Genomic DNA, 19,299 nt, shown 5'->3' on the forward strand with positions numbered 1-19,299 from the left:
TTTCTACAAGCTTTTGAGAAGCCCCAAGTTTTCAGAAAAATCTGAAATCCTAAATAAATAATTTGGTGGGTCCCTCCCAATAATAGAAGTAGTGCCTGTATCTTTAAGAAATGAATGGCTTCAGGTGCCACTGTGGGGTTTCCAAGGCAACCACAACAATATTGCCAGCCTTCAAATCTTACTTTTTGTCAGCAAAAAGGGGAGGGAGGGAAGATGGCTTTCTTTAAAGCAGTTTTGGCTTCCCAGTCCAGTCTTGCTCCCCTTCCTCCTTTGGAAGGGTTGGAGGAATGACCATCAGGACCACGTGATTATACATGGGAAGGCTAGCAGCAGTAACCAAGCACCTTGCGACCATACAGTTTGTGTGACATCCTAGTGTGGCAGTGGCTACCAAACTACATGATATCACACAACTTGTTTGGGCTGAGTGGAGGCCTCTGTACAGTTTGCATGACTCAGCCTGTAAGTGACCGCCACACAACTCACCAAAGTGAGGTGTAGTAGCTCAAGTGTTAAACTAGGATCTGAGAGATCCACGTTCAAATCCCCACTCTGCCATAGGATTCTGCTGGGTGATCTTGGGCCAGTCACTCAACCTAGTCTACCTTACAGGGTTTTTGTGAGGATAAAATGGGAGAGAGGGAGAATGGCGTAAGTTGGTTTTGGTCCCTACTAAGGAGAAAGGTGGAGTATCAATGAAGTAAATCAATTATTAATAAAGCTGAAGGCGGCTGAAGAGGGCAGATTAGAGAAAGACTGCACGGTGAGTGGGGAGGAGAGAAGGAAGCAGGGGAACAGGAGAGGATATGGGACTGCCAAAAGGAGAAAGAGAGAAGAAATAATGTGGGGAGGATGATACAGAGAGAGAAGGAAGTGACCTTGTATGTTCCCAGGGCTGGCCCTGCCACTAGGCAAACTAGACAATTGCCTAGGGCACTGGCCTTCTGGGGGTGCCAAATTGGGTGCCCCCTCATGTGACTCAGTGATGTTATCAGTGTGTGGGGGGTACCAGACGTTAGCCTTGCCTAGGGTACCAGGCAGTCTAGGGGCAGGCCTGTAGGTTCCCCACTTGTTGAAAAATGCATACCGTATTTTTCGCACCATAAGACACTCCCCCCCCCAAAAAAAGTGGGGGGGAAAGTGTGTGCATCTTATGGAACGAAGGTACGTTCCTACCTTCCTGGGGGGGGCGATCCGCTGCCTCCGCCTCTGATCCTGGCGCTTCCCCCGCGCCTGCCTGCCTGGCTCCAGCTCTGACACTTACAGCAAGTGCCAGGATTGCTCCCTCTGCCCTCCGATCCTGGCGCTTGCTGTAAGCGTCAGAGCTGGAGCCAGGCAGGCAGGCACGGAGGAAGCACGCTGCCCTCTCCACAGCCGGTGCTCGCAAAGCACTGGGTTTGCGGTGGGGGCAGCATGGAGCGATCCCAGCGCTTGCTGCAAAAAGCTGGAGCCAGGCAGGCAGGCGCGGGGGAAGCGCTGGGATCGGAGGCGGAGGCAGCGGATCGCCCCCCAGGAGGAAGGTGCGTCCTATCATCCGGAGCGCCTTATGGTGCAAAAAATACGGTACATTTATGGAAAACAGTGAGTGCAAGGTAGCAGAAAACGATGCAGAAGTAAGCTATCAGTTTAATGCACACAAGGGAGAAGCAAAATGGGTCTGTTCCTCTGAGACAAACATGCTGAGGAGATTTGATAGCATCCCTAAGCCAACCCTATCCCAAGCACTCAGGTCAGGAATGCTAACTGGAGAGCCAGTTTGGCGTAGTGGTTAAGTGTGCGGACTCTTATCTGGGAGAACTGGGTTTGATTCCCCACTCCTCCACTTGCACCTGCTGGAATGGCCTTGGATCAGCCATAGCTCTGGCAGAGGTTGTCCTTGAAAGGGCAGCTGCTGTGAGAGCCCTCTCCAGCCCCACCCACCTCACAGGGTGTCTGTTGTGGGGGAGGAAGGTAAAGGAGATTGTGAGCCGCTCTGAGACTCTTCGGAGTGGAGGGCGGGATATAAATCCAATATCTTCTTCTTCTTCTTCTTCTAATTATACATGAGGGACTCCTGCAAGGAACTTCTAAAGGAGGGGAAAATCCCACTGACTCCTGATCCCCACTTTTTCTCCCACCACTTGTCCCCTGCTACTGCCTTCTCTTCCTTCTTCTATGCTGGAGTTGCCACCTCTGCCTTCTCCTCCCTGTCAGACGCTTAAGGCCCCTGACCTCCCAACACTGCTGCCACCGCTTTCTCCAGGCTTTGTTTTGGTTTTTTAAGGATACCTGGCTGTTTGCAGTTGCTGAGCAGCAGCCGCTTAAAGCTGAGCACAGTCTTTTGAAAGGCATGCACGTCAGTTCTCCATGTGTGGGAATAAGCCCCTTTTTTTCCCTTTCAGGTTGTTTCTGCAAATCTAGGGATTTCCCAAGGTTGTACAAACATTTCCCCTTTCTGTTCTTGGCCTTTTTGTGCAGATTTTTTTTTTAATCCATGCTCTGGGACCCTGATTCAGTCTTAAATCTTTGACGTTGCCAGGCCTTTTTTTTTGTAGCAGGAACTCCTTTGCATATTAGGCCACACCCTCCTGATGTAGTCAATCCTCCTGAAGCTCCAGTAGGCCCTGTAAGAAAAGCCCTGTAAGCTCTTGGAGGATTAGCTACATCAAGGGTGTGTGGCCTAATATACAAAGGAGTTCCTGCTACAAAAAAAGCCCTGGACATTGTTATCCATTGCCTCATCGTTTGTATCTTCTCTAAGCCACAATGAATAAAATATCCTTCAATGCTTCCAGAAGACACGCAAAGTAGAGAGCGCTCTCTCTCTGGGGTGTGTGTGTGTTCTGAAGTTGAGGAGCGGCCACCAAGAATAAACAAGCCAATTAAGTTGCAACATTTGAGTGTCCAAGCGTTCTGGAAATGTTTTAGCAATCTCCCCCTTCCACCCCCTGAACTGTTTTCAGCTCCCGCCCCCCCCCCCCACACACACACACTTTTGAAGGTGGCTTTGCATACGGCCGTGGTAGGAGAAAAGCTATTAGAAGTAACTCGGCATTTCACTGTAGGGCAGCCATGCCAGGTTTAAGCCGAGCATTCAAGCAAGTTAATTGGTCAGTCTCAAATCCCCCCCTGTCTTAATGAATCACGGATCCACTCTAAATGAAATTTTCCAGCCTCCGCTCGCTATGACTTGCTCAGAATTGCCCATTTAACATTATGCCCAGCCACTGAGCAGTACAAAAAAAAGGTAATTAGATTAGAATAGAAAAGAGAATAAAAAGTTAACAGCCTCAGCTGAGGCTCCACATGGCTGTTTTGTGGCCACTGGGAGGAAACGTGAACTTGTCAGAAGGATTTGGTTAGACTGAGAGCCAGCGTGGAGTGAAAGACAATTCCTGGGATTTCTTGCTTGAACCTTCTCTTCTCTGGGTGTATATACACACTTATGAGGGATGCACCGCGGAATGAACTCCCTCTACTTTTTGATCTCCCTCTACTCTTGGGAATGTTTTCCAATTACCTTTTGTTCAGTTTTGAGCATCTTGGAGTAACCAAACCCCAGGCGTCAAAAGAGAGCATTCCTTCCCTCTTCAGCCTCCCCTTGCCATTGCTTCCCCTTGCCCCACATGCTTACAGGGTCTACTGTAAGCTTCAGGAGGACTGGCTACATCAGGGGTGTGTGGCCTAAGATCCAAAGGAGTTCCTGCTACAAACGATGACCTGTAGATCAATGAATTCCAGGGCTTTTTTGGTAGCAGGAACTCCTTTGCATATTAGGCCACACCCCCCTGATGTAGCCCATCCTCCTGGAGCTTACAGTAGACCCTGTAAGAAGAGCCCTGTAAGCTCTTGGAGGATTGGCTACATCAGGGGTGTGTGGCCCAATATGCAAAGGAGTTCCTGCTACAAAAAAAAGCCCTGATGAATACCTTCTCTGGAATACCTTTTCTGGTATATCAATCTGCAGTGTAATTTTCTTAAATATCACACAGGACAATCATGAGTCAAGTCCAATCACACCCTAGGGACCAACAAGACTTTTGAGGTATAAACTTTGGAGAGTCAAAGCTCCCCTTGTCAGAAGATTGGAGATTCTTGATTGCTTATATTCCAAATCAGAAAGTGGGAGGCAAAGAAGAATTCCAGCGGATTACATTTCGCAGCGTACCTTTGCAACCTTGTTTCCCTTCTTTGCAACACCTCTCCCACCTTCTGACCGGGATATAAAGACTCAACAATCTTCATTCCTATTTGAGAACCAATTTAGTGAAGTGGTTAAGTGAGCGGATTCTAATCTGGAAGAACTGGGTTTGATTCCCCACTCCTCCAATTGCAGCTGCTGGAATGGCCTTGGGTTAGCCATAGCTCTCGCAGAGCTGTCCTTGAAAGGACATCTTCTGTGAGAGCTCTCTCAGGCCCACCTACCTCACAGGGCATCTGTTGTGGGGGAGGAAGATAAAGGAGATTGTGAGTCACTCTGAGACTCTGAGATTCAGAGTGAAGGCCACGGTAAAAATTCCATTTCTTCTTCTTCCATTCCTATTTGTATCTGACAAAGGGAGTTTTGACTTTCAAAAGCTTATACCCCAAACATCTTGTTGGTCTCTAAGGTGCTACTGGACTCCTATCTAGCTCCTTGACTGCAGTCTAACATGGCTACCTTCCTGAAACTGGAGACCCACAAATCCCTGGGTATGCACTCTGTGTCACATAGTGACCACAAAAACCCAGGTGCCATCAGGAGATCCATCAGTGAGGCCAGGACACTAGAAGCCCTCACACTGTTGTCACTCCCAAGCACCAAGAATACGGAGCATCACTTGCCCCAGACAGAGAGTTCCAACAATACGCTGTGGCTAATAGCCACTGATGGACCTCTGCTCCATATGTTTATCCAATCCCCTCTTGAAGCTGGCTATGCTTGTAGCTGTACCTACCTCCTGTGGCAGTGAATTCCATGTGTTAATCACCCTTTGGGTGAAAAAGTACTTCCTTTTATCCATTCTAACCCGATTGCTCAGCAATTTCATTGAGTGCCCACAAGTTCTTGTATTGTGAGAAAGGGAGAAAAGTACTTCTATCTCTGCCTTCTCCATTCCATATATAATCTTCTAAACCTCTATCATGTTACCCCTCAGTCGACATTTCTCCAAGCTAAAGAGCTCCAAGCATTTTAACCTTTCTTCATAGGGAGAGTGTTCCAGCCCTTTAATCATTCTAGTTACCCTTTTCTGCACTTTTCCCAATACTATATCTTTTTTGAGGTGTGGTGACCAAAACTGTACACAGTACTCCAGATGAGGCTGCACCATCGATTTATACAGGGGCATTATGATACTGGCTAATTTGTTTTCAATTCCTTTCCTAATAAATCCCAGCATAGCATTAGTTTTTTTTATTGCAGTCACACACTGTCGTGACATTTTCAGTGAGTTATCTACCATGACCCCAAGATCTCTCTCTTCGTCAGTCTCCTCCAGTTCACACCCCATCAACTTGTATGTATAGTTAGGATTTTTGGCCCTCATGTGCATCACCTTGCACTTGACCATGTTGAACCACATTTGCCTTGTTGATGCCCACTTATCAAGCCTCAACAGAATCTTTGGAGTGCCTCACAATCCTCTCTGGTTCTCACCACCCTGAACGATTTGTGTCATCCGCACACTCTGGGTCACACAGTGGGCCAAAAAAAAGGTGCCATCAGGAGGTCCATCAGTGGGGCCAGGAAACTAGAAGCCCTCCCACTGTTGCCCCCTCCCAGCACCAAGATTATAGAGTACCACTTGCCCCAGACAGAGAGTTCTACCTATACCTTGTGGCCAATAGTCACTGACGGTGAAGAAGATATTGGATTTATATCCCACCCTATATTCTGAATCTCAGAGTATCAGAGTGGTCACAATCTCCTTTACCTCCCCCCCCCCACAACAGACATCCTGTGAGGTAGGTGGGGCTGAGAGAGCTCTTACAGCAGCTGCCCTTTCAAGGACAACTCCTACGAAAGCTATGGCTGACTCAAGGTCATTCCAGCAGGTGCAAGTGGAGGAGTGGGGAATCAAACCCGGTTTTCCCAGATAAGAGTCCACACACTTAACCACTACACCAAACTGGACCTCTGTTCATCAAAAATCCTTGATTAGTAGATCATTGAAGTGAATGTCCAGGACACTTTAAATCCTTACCCCTGTAAGGGTCTACTATCTCCATCAACACTTGGAGAGATGGGGATTCCCCCTTCACAGAATGCTCATGGTAATTTACTTCCAGCACCCCCACTCCCCAAAAGAGCCACAGTGCTTCCACAGTGGAGGGTCTCATGAACCAGAGTCTGCTTTCTCAAATACACCTTCCAGGTAGCCAGATGAGACTCTTTCTTCTTGACAAATCCTTCTGCCCTGAGAGGGAAAGAGCATCTGATCACATTAATGGCAGAGGCTAAGCCAATCTCGTTTTGAAAACCTCCAAGGAGCAAAGATGACAGAGGCCTTCTTGACACCTGAAGCATATTGATCACAGCTTTGGTCCGTAGATGCTTCTGCCAGAGTCTGTTGGTTAGTTTTTTGGATGTCCATAATCTCTGTAGTTGTTGATTGGCTGCAACAGACTCTAATGGCTGCCCCTCTGCATTTGGTCTCCCAAGAAGCAGATTCTTGGTGATTTTTCGTACATTTTTTGAAAGTTCTTCTGAACACTTAGCTGAAACCTGCCTCTCAGCAGTCTCAAAACAATTGCCTCCTGGAATGTTGGGATTTCTCTTGTCTTATTTGGCTTCCTTTATCCTTCATGGTTTTTCACAAAGGTCCTTTTCTTCTGCTCCTTAAAACAATATCTGTTCCAGACATACCCAAGAGGTGGAAGTGGTATGCGTGTAGCTGTCAAGTGTGAGGTCCAGGTGGTGGCAGTGGTAGAGTGGGATGGGGTGATACAGTGGGAACCCCTGGCCTCTTTCATAGGGACAAAACTTTGTAGGAGTTGGAGTTACTTTCCAGTCTTACTGCTATCATAGGTCAGCATGAGAAACCAAGGAAGCATTCAAACACAGTTAATAATTGCATAGCTGCTGACATATGGATTGTTCTTACATTGATACTTGCATTCTGGGCCCCTCAAGTATGCTCTTTAGAGCAGCTGAGAATTCTACCATCCTAAAAGAGAGAGGTTGTTGCTAGGGATGGGCACGAACTAAAAAAAGGAACCATTGTTCGAGCATGAACCAGGCTGGTCCATGGTTCGTTTTGAACTGGTTCAGTCCCTGATGATTTGTTTGGTTCATTTTTTGCAGTTCGTTTTTCAAGACAGCCTGGTGCCGATTCAATCAGTGTGGCTGATTCAGTCAGTGTACTGAGAGCCAGTTTTGTGTAGTGGTTAAGCACGCAGATTCTTATCTGGGAGAACCAGGTTTGATTCCTCACTTTCCCACTTCTCCACATGCACCTGCTGATGTGACCTTGAGTCACCTGTTCCTCTCAAGAGCAGTTCCTGTCAAAGCTCTCTCAGGGTGTCTGTTGTGGGGAGGGGAAGGGAAAGCCTCTCTGAAATTCCTTAGGGTGAAGGACAGAGGTAGTTGTTGTGAGAGCTGAAGCTGAGGTTTTCCGGGGCACCTGCTTTGGAAGGCCTATAACTTGGACATGCCAAATCCAATCTTGGCCAAACTTGGAGGGCGGTAGAAGAGAGCCTGCCGAAGACTCCTGGTGTGTGTGGTGTCTCTAACTCGCAAGGGGGCTGTTCTATACTTTCTGAACCAAATGAACCACAAACCAGTTTGGGAAAACAAATGAACCACAATTTTCCCAGTTCATGCCCATTTCTAGTTGCCAATGACAAAGCGGATTAATGTTGCCTCCATGTCCGGAGAGCAGGTTTGACTTCTCTCACATCTTGCTCAGGGATTGACCAGTTCTTTTATCATCTTTGCTGAACTCCATGGAATCCCCCTTTACAACAAGGCCCCTTCTTCCTTGATCTGTGACGTGCAGAACTGAACACGAAGCTGCTTTGAGTTTGCTTGCAAAAAGAAGTGATGTGAAACTACATGAAACACAAATTAACTCTCAACAGGGCAGAATGCATGATGTCCTGTAAATATTGTTTCAGAAATTTGAGCAGCAGTGGCTGCTTGCCAGATTTGCAAAGGGGAAAATGTCATTTCTCCCCCCCCCCCTTTGTTTCAGAATCTTGATACAACCTGACAACTTGCTTTGCAAGTTCATTGTGCAACCTTTGCAAGTACTTCGCACAAGCTGAAAACTTGCTTTGCAGCAGCGACGCCAATTTAGCACCGTCTAAACCACAGCCTGTTGGCCCATTTATGGCTACAACTCCATTCTTTAGGTTTTGCCACCATGCCCTGACCCGAAGAAGAAGAAGAAAACGACACTGGATTTATATTCCACCCTCCACTCAAGAGTCTCAGAGCGGCTTACAATCTACTTTATCTTCCTCCCCCACAACAAACACCCTGTGATCTGGGTGGGGCTGAGAGGACTCTCACAGCAGCTGCCTTTTCAAGGACAACCTCTGTGAGAGCTCTGGCTGACCCAAGGCCCTTCCAGCAGGTGCAAGTAGAGGAGTGAAGAATCAAACCCAGTTCTCCCAGATAAGAGTTCACACATTTAACCACTACACCAAACTGGCTCTCCTGGATAGCTCAAGGGAGCCTGATCTCATCAGATCTCAGAAGCTAAGCAGGGTTAGCCTTGGTTAGTTAGCCTTTGGATGGGAGACCCCAGGGTTGCTATGGAGAGGCAGGCGATGGCAAACAACCTTTGTTCATCTCTTGCCTTGAGAACCCTACAGGGTTATCATGAGTCGGCTGTGACTTCAGGACACTTCCCCACCACCACCACCACTGTGCCTTAAAAGCCACTTGTTTCCTCCATTTCCCTGTCTTTTTTTGTCATGGACATCCAGCTCAATGAAGAGTTCTAGAAAATTCCCAAAGCTTGTACAGTGTATCATGATGCACACCCTTTTGTGATGCTTCTGTGGGTCCCACCAAAAGGACTCTTGGAATTTGACTGTGGGCTAATATGGCTTCCTGCAAGCTTTGAACAATCAGGTTTCTCGTCTTTCTTGAAATTCTTGACAACTCTTGGAAGCTTGCATTGCAAAGAGTTCCTTGGACATGCAGAAGCACTGCAGCGTATGCCCTTGCATTTGTTTTGTTATACTGTAACTCCTTATGTCCAGGCTAGCCTGAGCTCATCAGATCTTGGAAGCTGAGCAGGGTCATACCTGGTTCTGTGAGAACTGGGTTTGATTCCCCACTCCTCCACTTGCAGCTGCTGGAATGGGTCAGCCATAGCTCTGGCAGAGGTTGTCCTTGAAAAGGCAGCTGCTGTGAGAGCCCTCTCAACCCCACCCACCTCACAGGGTGTCTGTTGTGGGGGGAGAAAATACAGGAGATTGTAAGCTGCTCTGAATCTCTGATTCAGAGAGAAGGGCAGGGTATAAATCTGCAGTCTTCTTCTTCTTCCTTGGATGGGAGGCCACCAAGGAAGATTGCTGCTACCCAGAAGCAGGCAATGACAAACCACCTTTGAAATGTCTCTTGCCTTGCTATCCCTAAGGGGTCACCATAAGTCAACTGTGAAATGGTGACAAAAACCAAAACCTCCCTCTTCCTCTGCCGACTGGAAATCTTTCCTCTAGGTATCCTCTGACTTTGGATACGATTTGCTGAGCTGCAAAACTCTACCACTGGAGTGCATTGGACCTCTTTGCGAACCCAAATGAAAATGGACAACTCCTTCTTGCAGTTTAACAGTTACATTACGGTTATCGCCAGTTCTATAGGTTATGACCGGAGAGGTCTATCATCCCGAAAACATTAATGAAGAGCTCAGCAAACGAAGCTCTCCTGGAACATTGCCCTCTGTGGAAAATCTATAGACCATCTGTTGATAAGCCATTAGGATCTTTATCAAATATCCCACCACGGAGACCAAATCTCTGGTTAATTTGAAATCAAAAATACAATTCCGGATTGTGAGTTACTCACTCCCATCAGCTCTGGCCTCCCCCGCAAATGGTGCATTGATCTATTTTCACGACATGCCCCTAAAAACGTATATAAAGTCTATAGACATGCAGCACGAAATCTATAATATTGTCGTACGAGGGAGATTAGCTCTTTTAATAATATTTAAAGCATTGATATGGGATTGTGTGTTATGCCTCAGGGCAAATCGGTGTGACAGAGGGAGAGAAAGAGAGACAGCAGGAGAGATGAAGAGGCGGAATATTTTTGCAGGCGTTACCCAAACGTGTCAAAACGGGGTGCGGGCGCTTTTCAACTCTTGCTGGAAATGTGCGGGGAAGCACAGTCATTCCCTTGGAGGAAACACAGAGCAAGCCCTGGTTTTGTTTCTCAGAGAGGGACGTGGGGGAATGTAGGTGCTCCCTGATGTATGTATTTGGGATGACAAGGAGCGGAGGGCACACAAGAGCCAGGATGAGTTCTGAGGGTCTTCTGCGATGAATTTCTCCTTGGGCTCCCATCCTGGGGTCTGTTCCTCTTCCCTCTTTGACTCAGAAGATGTGGAATGAGGTCACCGAAGATCCCACCAGGCACATCAAGAACTGACCTAGTTTGCAAATTGAGGCTGTGAGAGGAGGGGAAAGAAAATATACAGGCATAATAGTATATTTGCAACAGTAGACTTTGTCTCTGTGTCTTTGCTACTGAGCCATTACCAGGTAGCGTTTGCGTGGAAGGGAGGTGGGGTGCTCTCTGTCGGTTTCTAGTCAGATCAGACCAAATGGTCTCAAGGGGTGCAAGGGATGGTGGTGTTGTAGACAGGGCTTTTTTTGAGCAGGAGCTCACAGGAACACAGCTCCAGCTGGCTTGGCATCAGGGGGTGTGGCCTAGTATGTAAATGAGTTCCTGCTGGGCTTTTCCGACAAAAAAGCCCTGTGTGAAACAATGGTGATGTCAGGAGGTGTGGCCTAATATGCAAATGAGTCCCTGCTAGGATTTTGTTACTAAAAAAAACCCTGGTTGTAGAGTATTAGAAGTAACTGTTTGAGTCCAACTAGCACAGAGACAATCTGTGTATTGGGGGAGCAGCCAAAGGTCACCGATGCGCTGGCCTCATTCTGCCTGATGCTAGCAAATGCTTTTTTGTCTTAAGAGCTAAGGAGTCACACTAAAATGGCTCATCTCATCTTGGACAGGGGGTGCGGGAGGCAAGATTGCGGTGCATACCAGCTGTGAGGCCGGAGATTAAATGCCAGGAAGAATGCAGTTAATTAAGACTTCGAAGCCGCGCATGGGCCAGAGGGACCAAGGAGCATAGTAACCAAATAGCTTGTGGGCAGTGCTGTTTCCTAGAGCTGTTTCCAACCGTGGTGCCAGGGAATCCTAGAGGTTCTTGGAATCTTTCCTCCATGAGAATCTCAGCAATGGCCAATGAAAGACCTTGAAAGACAGATGGCCCATCACAATTGATCTTCCCCTGCAGTCTCTCTGCCTGTTGGATATGATAGAATGAAACACTTAACGCACACAAAGCTGCCTTCTACTGAGTCATACCCTTCATCCATCAAGGTCAGTGTTGATCGGCAGTGGCTCTCCAGGGTCTCAGGAAGGGGTCTTTCACATCACCTACGTACCTAATGCTTTTAAGTGGAGATGCTGGGGGTTGAATAGGGTTGCCAGGCAGTGTCTGGCACTGATGAGATGACTGCAGGTGGGGATATGGTGAGGCCATAATGCTAGCTGCAGTGTCATGCCATTTCCAGTAAAAAAAAAAAAAAGCAGAAGTGACACAGGTAGCTCTAGGAATCACTGGGAACTCTATTGTGCTGGGAATAACTGCTTTTACCATAAAGTTTCCTCCAATTCCTAGAGCTGCCTTATGCCGTTTCCTTTTTTAAAATTGGAAATGACATAGCCCTGTACACAACGCTGAAGGTTTTTTTGTTATTAAAAAAAATTGTTCCTGTTGCCACTCTTTGTGGGACCCCTAAGACGGAACCTGGAATTGTTTTCCCAGCATCTGCTTTGCATGCAGTTTAGGTCCTAGGTTTGATCCCCTAGCATCTCTAGTTAAAATCATCAGGCCATGTGAAAGACTTCTACTGAGACCTTGGACAGTTGCTGCCAGTATAAGTAGACAATAGTGACCCTGATGGACCAGTGGTCTGATTGAGTATATATAGAATCATAGAGTTGGAAGGGACCTCCAGGGTCATCTAGTCCAACCCCCTGCACAAGGGAGGAAATTCACCTCCCCCTAAATTCACAGGATCTTCATTGTTGTCAGATGGCCATCTAGCCTCTAAAAACCTCCAAGGAAGGAGAGCCCACCACCTCCCGAGGAAACCTGTTCCACTGAGGAACCGCTCTAACAGTCAGAAAGTTCTTCCTAATGTTGAACGGGAAACTCTTTTGATTTAATTTCAACCCATTGGTTCTGGTTCTACCTTCTGGGGCCACAGAAAACAATTACGCACCATCCTTTATATGACAGCCCTTCAAGAACTTGAAGATGGTGATCATATCACCTCTCAGCTATTCATATATAGGATAAAATAATTTGCCAGTCAAGTAAATCCCAATGGAAGGTTATAATTCTCACTGGTGTTCAGACACACTTTTGGAATAGGCCAAAGGGAAATTTCACATTGGCACAGCTCCTTGCAGAAAACTGAGTAAGACCCAGTTTTCACACACACACACATACAAGTTTGCATTCCTCTGTGCTCTGCACATAGTAAGGTCTCCCCTCTCACCATCACCCTATTAAAGAAGGACAGGAGAGCAGGAGAAAAGGAAAGAGCCCCGAACTGCAGAAGCCCGAGAAGCCGTCACCTTTCCCAGGATAATCAGTGGTGGCAGAGTGGGCGGGAGGGGGGGGATCCCTTTGACTTCAGTCTGATCTTTCTTTTCTTTGGCACGGACACCAATTAACTTAAAAATGTAATTAATGTTTAGCTGTAACACGGGCTGCTTATCTCCTGCCTGTCAGCTCATCCTCAGCAAGATGTACTTCTAATGATGATTTACTGTTTTGCTAATACACAACCTTGTCTCCTTTAATCTAAATTAAATGTGAAGTATTCAGAGCATCACTAAAGACCCTGCCTTTCGCACTCATATAGAGCGGGCGAGGCGGTGCATTGGTGACATGAGCAACCCGAATGGAGACTGGGCCACCCTGTAGTGAGGAAGGTCCAATATGTATCTGCTTCTATCTAGTGAGACGGTGGCATTATTCCATTGACAGAGAGTTCAGAGCACCGGCAACATTGTGATGTTCAGGGCTCACCCATGATGAAGATCACACAGCTCTGCAAATCTGTAAAATGAAAATTGCAACTTCGCATAGCTTCCATTTGCCTTGGGGCTATGCAGGGGAAGAAAGGGCTTAACCCCCGAACTGCTGCGTAATTTCTCATTTGCTTTGATAGGAGTTTCTTTATTTGGATAATGTATATGCCACTGATTATTCCGCTGGCCTACCCAGGGTGGCTCATAAAAAAAACACATTAAAACAAGTCCTGGCATCAAAGCAGCATAAAACACCCTAAAAAGATATTCATAAAATAGGCTAGAAGCAGACTGTGAAACAGCTAAAAATTATTAATGCTAGTAGCAAAAAGGGGGATCGGGGTTTCAATAATGAAACCTAGTGGAGGATGAAGGGTTAAACCCTTCTCTGCATTGCCCCGAGGCATAATGAAGCTGCGCAAGATTGAGGTTTTTACACATTTCACTGCTGCAGGTCAACATGTGTTGAGTAATGGTCAAGAGTAGTAGAATGTGACACAAAGCCTCACATGCCAGGAGAGCAAGCCTATGCACAGGGCTTTTTTTGTTTTCTTTAGCAGGAATGCCATTCTGACTGGCTTGGTGTTAGGGGGTGTGGCCTAATATGTAAGTGAGTTCCTGCTGGACTTTTTCTACAAAAAAAGCCCTGCCTGTGTGTAAGGAAGTTGTGTTCTCTCTGGGTGTTTTCACGTGGCAACTGTTTGCGGTTAATGTGTGTGAATGCAGCCTGCAAGTAGGTTTTGCCATTCTTACACAGTAAAAATCCAGTTGCAAAGCTGGTTATTTAGTGTGTGTGAATGCACCCTCTAAAACCCCAGATTATCTCTTGGTGGTTTGACCTGAATTCTTGCAGATCTTGCATTTGCTTTATAAAGCCTTATGGGAGGGCAGTGAGAATGGACAGAGCTAGTTCCAGGATCTCCAAAGCAAATTTACATAAATCAGAGCTCTCTAGTCTCTAGCCTTTACAGAGTGATGTCCCAGGGAATCCAGCCAAAGCACATAAAGCTCAGAGGTCCAAAAAGCCTTTTGGATCCAGTGATAGCTCTGCTATCATGCATGGATTGTTCTCTGGGCCGATGGAGGTCAGCCCCTTCACACAAGTATGTTGGACTCCTGGTTCCGATCTGACCTGGTTTTCCCAGGGGGCTTACTAAAGCAATCCAGAAGCTGATCTGGCTGCATCTGATTTGCAAGTGGGGTAGGGCTGAGGGAGCAAAATAAGGAAGGTCAAAAAGATCTCACCCATTTGTCTTGATCAATGTTAAGAGACAGATTCGCTGCTGGGGATTATAGCTATTCTAACTGGTCTTTGCTGTTTCTTATTTGGTCTAACCAGGGTTTTTTTTTTTTTTTTGTAGTAGCAATTCATTTGCATGTTAGGCGACACCCCCTTGATGTAGCCAACCCTCCAAGAGTTTACAGGGCTCTTAGTAGAGGGCCTACTGTAAGCTCCAGGAGGATTGGCTGCATCAGGGGTGTGTGGCCTAATATGCAAATGAGTTCTTGCTACAAAAAAGTCCTGGGTCTAACCAGTACTATGAGCCTCCAGGATCTATCTATCTATCTATCTATCTATCTATCTATCTATCTATCTATCTATCTATCTATCTATCTATCTATCTATCTATCTATCTATCTATCTATCTATCCATCCATCCATCCATCCATCCATCCACCCACCCACCCAACATCCATCCATCATCTACAGAATAGCCAGTTTTCAACACTGGCTCTTTGGGGTTCTCTCTTTAAAAAGATTCCTTCACAGGTTAGAATCACAACAACCAATATAACCCAGGGCAAAAATCTGAAAGTTCAGAGGTGACCTTATATGGAAGCGGGACCTCATCATTCCTCAGTGATTTCCGTTCCATTTCACAGCATGATGTAATAAGCCACAGTCTGGGATTCAGTTGAGAGCATGGGAGACATTCCCCTTAACCCCAGGGCTGGCCCTAGACTGTCTGGCACCCTAAACAGGGCTAACTTCTGGCACCCCCCCCCCTCTGCACTGTTAATGTCACCAAGTCACATGGGGGGCACCCGATTGGGTGGCACCAGAAGGCCAGCACCCTAAGAAATGCACTCTCATGTGAATAAAAGGCTTCTGTGGAAGGACGCTTGTGAATACTGTGACAATGGAACAATACTTGCCTATCCCCATGGGTTTCCTGGCTTCCTTGTCAGATACCCCATAGAGAAGAAGAAGGCTGCAATCATACACACTAAATAATGCACTGTGTGAATTGGCAAAATCCAGCCGGAAGTGCATTGAAAGTAGATTGAAAGTGCATTATTTATTGTATGTGATCGCAGTTGAAGATATTGGATTTATACCCCGTTCTTTGCCCGGAGTCTCACAGCAGTTTACAATATCCCTTCCCTTCCTCTCCCCATAACAAACCCCCTGTGAGGTAGGTGAGGCTGAGAGAGCACTGAGAGAACTGCTCTTGAGCAGAACAGCTCTGAGAGAACTGTGACTGACTCAAGGTTTCCCAGGTGGCTGCATGTGAAGGAGAAGTGGGGACTCAAACCCAGTTCTCCAGATTAGAGTTTGCCAGTCTACACCAAACTGGCTCCCATAGAGGAGAATGGAGAGCACTCTTTTGTTCAGAGCATATGTAGAGAAATTATCCAGACCTCTTCATGGAGTTTCTCTGTTCCACCCAGCTCAATGATGAGCATTTTTTAATGAATATGTTACATTTTTTTAACCTGGTTTATAAAATATTCAGCTGCCTCTTGTCCAGGGCTGAACAGAGGTCTCCAGGAAAGCTTTGGGGTGTAAATTGGAAGAGAGTTGTTGGGTTTTTCCCCCTTTGTTAAGTCGCAAAGGCACATGAAAGCTGGTGAACCAGTTGGCAAAATGGACGGGCAAGCAACTTTTGCGGTTTCATTTGCCCACTGCATCAGACTTCTTGCTTACTGCTGCAAACCTCTGAAGTAAAGAAAGCACTAAAAAGGAATACTTTTTTTTTTTTTAAAAATGGGGTTTTCTTTTGCTTTGTGTCTACCTCATCGTAATTTCCCTTCTTAATTTAAATGCATTAAAAACAACAAGAGAATAAAATATCTATTTCTGTCTTTTTCTTCAACATCTGTTCTTTTTTCTTTACATACATTTAAAAGAAAGCACCCCCCCCCAAAAAAAAACCCCTAAGAAATGACCTTAAAAATGTATGACTGATATATATTAAACAAAAACAGTTTATGGATTCAAATGATATATTACTTACGGTATTTCCCCCCCTCTTTTGTCCTAAACAGGATTCCACTGGTGAACCTGTAAAAAAGAAAATTAAAAAATAATGGGTTATCCATACCTACTTTTAGTGTTTACTGATGGAAGACTCAAAGAGCAGCCAAATATATTTTTATATATGAAGAAGGGACTTGCCCCTACAAGTGACTGCATTTTCAAAGAGTGCATTATTTTTTGTGGGAGAAGGGCGGGAACGGTTGGGTGGGGGTGGGGGGGGACAGGACAAATCAACATGCAAGTCAAAGCAAGAGGAAAGAAGAGAGAAGCAAAGCTGGTCGGAGCCACTGCAAATGTCTGGGACATCTGGACTGTGATTGTTTTTCTGAACCTTTGCCAATAATACCATTATGTGCCATGAACCTGGGGGAAGACTTCTCGAGAAACCGAAGCTAAGTGGATTTCATGTCAAAAACCGAAATGAGGGGTAGGGGGTATCTCTTCTAATAAAGTCAGTATTTCTGGTTACTATACATATATATAAAATTATATATATATATATAAACACACAAACACTTTTTGTACGGTAGCAAATTTTTGAAGATCTTAAATGTTCCATTCTTTTTTTTAAAAAAAACAAAGACATGGGTGTTGTGGGTAATGCATATGATTTCATTAACACGCTTAAGTATGGACTTTAAATAAATGGATGTTTTCCATTTCAGAAATTAGTTGTCACACACACACACGCACGCACGCATACGCATTTAGAAATCCATCTCCTCTAGGGAATCGAGTTAGCGATATTGGAGAATTAGAGATGTGGCCTGCTCTTGACAGCTGATGTTGATTTAGCTTGGAGGATGCTGCACTTTCACCCCCTGGCGAATCCGATTGGGGACACAGGGGAGTTGTGTACCCATGTAGCAGGTTCAGATGGCCCCAGTTCTCCCGACAAGTTTTTTCAGACTGAATTCTGGGGAACCATGGGAACTGAGCAGGGGTTCTTTAACGAGAAGCCAGTTGCAGACAAGCTGTGCCCTCTCTGCCAGTTGTCCCCTGTGCTAGGCAAGTTCTAGGATGCACTGCCCGTTCTCCTGATGTTTTGAGTAGGGAGTGTTGTGAGGAGGCACAGCGTTTCAGGAGAACATTTTTTGAAAATATAGCCTTATTTACTTACCGGAAGATTGTACAGAACGCGACAAAGGTAGTCCTAGGAACTGCTGGAAAGTCTATGGTAAGGCTAGTAAAACAATAGAGTCATAGTTTCTAGAGCTATCCTTTGTCACTTCCTGTATGAATTTGTGGTATGCACCAGAGCTTTTTTTGTAGCAGGAACTCCTTTGAATATTAGGTTACACCACCCCCCCCCCCCGATGTAACCAATCCTCCAAGAGCTTACAGGGCTGTGCTTACAGGGCCTGCTGTAAGCTCTTGGAGGATTGCCTTCATCAGGGGTGCAGGGACTAATATGCAAAGGAGTTCCTGCTACCAAAAAAATAAAGCCCTGGTAAGTACACATGGCTGTATTCTTTTTCCCCCTCCTCTTGCTGCTCAGAGTGATGGTGGGAAATGAGACCTGGGGGCAGGGAATCTCCTGCCACCACCAGCACCACCAGCTTCAATGAGCAGAGGGAAAATATGGGGAAGGGGAAACAGAGCTGCATGGTGCACAGTGTCCCTTCGGTCCTCAAAAAGTGAATGTAGCATCACCTCATTGCAGTGACGCTCTAGGAACTGAACAGAACCATAGAGATTTGTTCGATCTCTAGAACATCACTGTAATGTGATGATGTCACTGTCATTTGTGGGGGAGATGAATGGGACATTTTGCACTATAACACCTCCTTTCTCCTCCCTCCAGAGCCTGGTAAGTCTCTCATTGTTTCCCAGCCAGGGGCTGGCATCCCTAACTTAAGGACCCTTCAGTGCTGGTTTGCAGCATCACCAGCCACTCAACCTGGATTGCTTATGGTCCATTTTAACTTTCCCAGTCCCCTTTTTGCTGTGCAATTGCTGAATGTGCATCCTTAGAGAACTTGCTTCAGGATCTTTTAGAATAGTCCATGGGTGCAGAAACGGTTCCTCAGATTTACAAATTTCAGACATGGAGAAAGGCAAGCGAACCAGGACTGAGATGGTAGCTAGCAAACCAGATGCAAAGGAAAAGAGTTTGGGCTCCTGTAACTCGTATGTTACCACGAGTTGCATTGCATTGCATGCAACAGGTTGCCGCAATCTGTCAGTGAGCCTGAAAAATATTAATATCCCCAAAGCACAGAAGTTGGCAGGACTGAGAATGGCCCGTCATTATGTTCATGCCAGAGGCAATGTTTCAGCTGGAAACTTCTTGAAGCAATGTCAGAGTGGGAAATTACGGCAGAACAAAACTTGCCACGCAGGAGTGCAGAGGAGAAAGCATCTCTCAGATGCACAGCAAATAAACATACAGGAGCCTGGACAACTTCCTTTGTCTCTGACTACCATATTTAGCTATGTTGGGGGATTTGCTGTTTGCAACAGCTGTGATCCCAAGAGAGCTGCCACCCCGTCCCACCCATGCAGTGATGGGTGCTATCACATGGAGGAATCAGACTGTCCTTATAGAAATCCCTTCCCTTCTGTGTCAGGAAAGAATTTGCAAGTGCAGAAATTCCTGTGCTTGCCAATCTCCCCAAATCCAGCTTCAGTAAACCTCTGGTATGTTCATGGCACTGGCATTTCCACAGACCTGGACACGGTTAACTGCACTGGATGACAACCTCCTTGGAGGCTACAATACCCAGAGCTCTCCTTTCCAACTCTTCCCCCTTGCCAGCAAGACCCAGCCTGGGCTGCCTTG

The 19,299-nt window shown here is 46.2% G+C and overlaps 1 protein-coding gene across 2 annotated transcripts in view; it reads left to right on the forward strand.

Annotated features, from left to right (window-relative positions):
* The window catches only part of AJAP1 (adherens junctions associated protein 1), a 189,029-nt gene extending 172,039 nt beyond the window's left edge, over positions 1-16,990 (forward strand). For both annotated transcript variants that reach the window (XM_060259498.1, XM_060259499.1), the window contains one exon: positions 16,526-16,990. Coding sequence is in view for 1 of the 2 variants with exons in the window: in XM_060259499.1 (XP_060115482.1) it covers positions 16,526-16,547 (22 nt within the window). In the remaining variant the exon portion in view is untranslated. The remainder of the gene's footprint in view (positions 1-16,525) is intronic.
* The last annotated feature ends 2,309 nt before the right edge of the window (positions 16,991-19,299 follow it).

This window comes from Heteronotia binoei, chromosome 18, assembly GCF_032191835.1.
Source record: "Heteronotia binoei isolate CCM8104 ecotype False Entrance Well chromosome 18, APGP_CSIRO_Hbin_v1, whole genome shotgun sequence".
In the NCBI taxonomy this organism is placed as follows: Eukaryota; Metazoa; Chordata; class Lepidosauria; order Squamata; family Gekkonidae; genus Heteronotia; species Heteronotia binoei.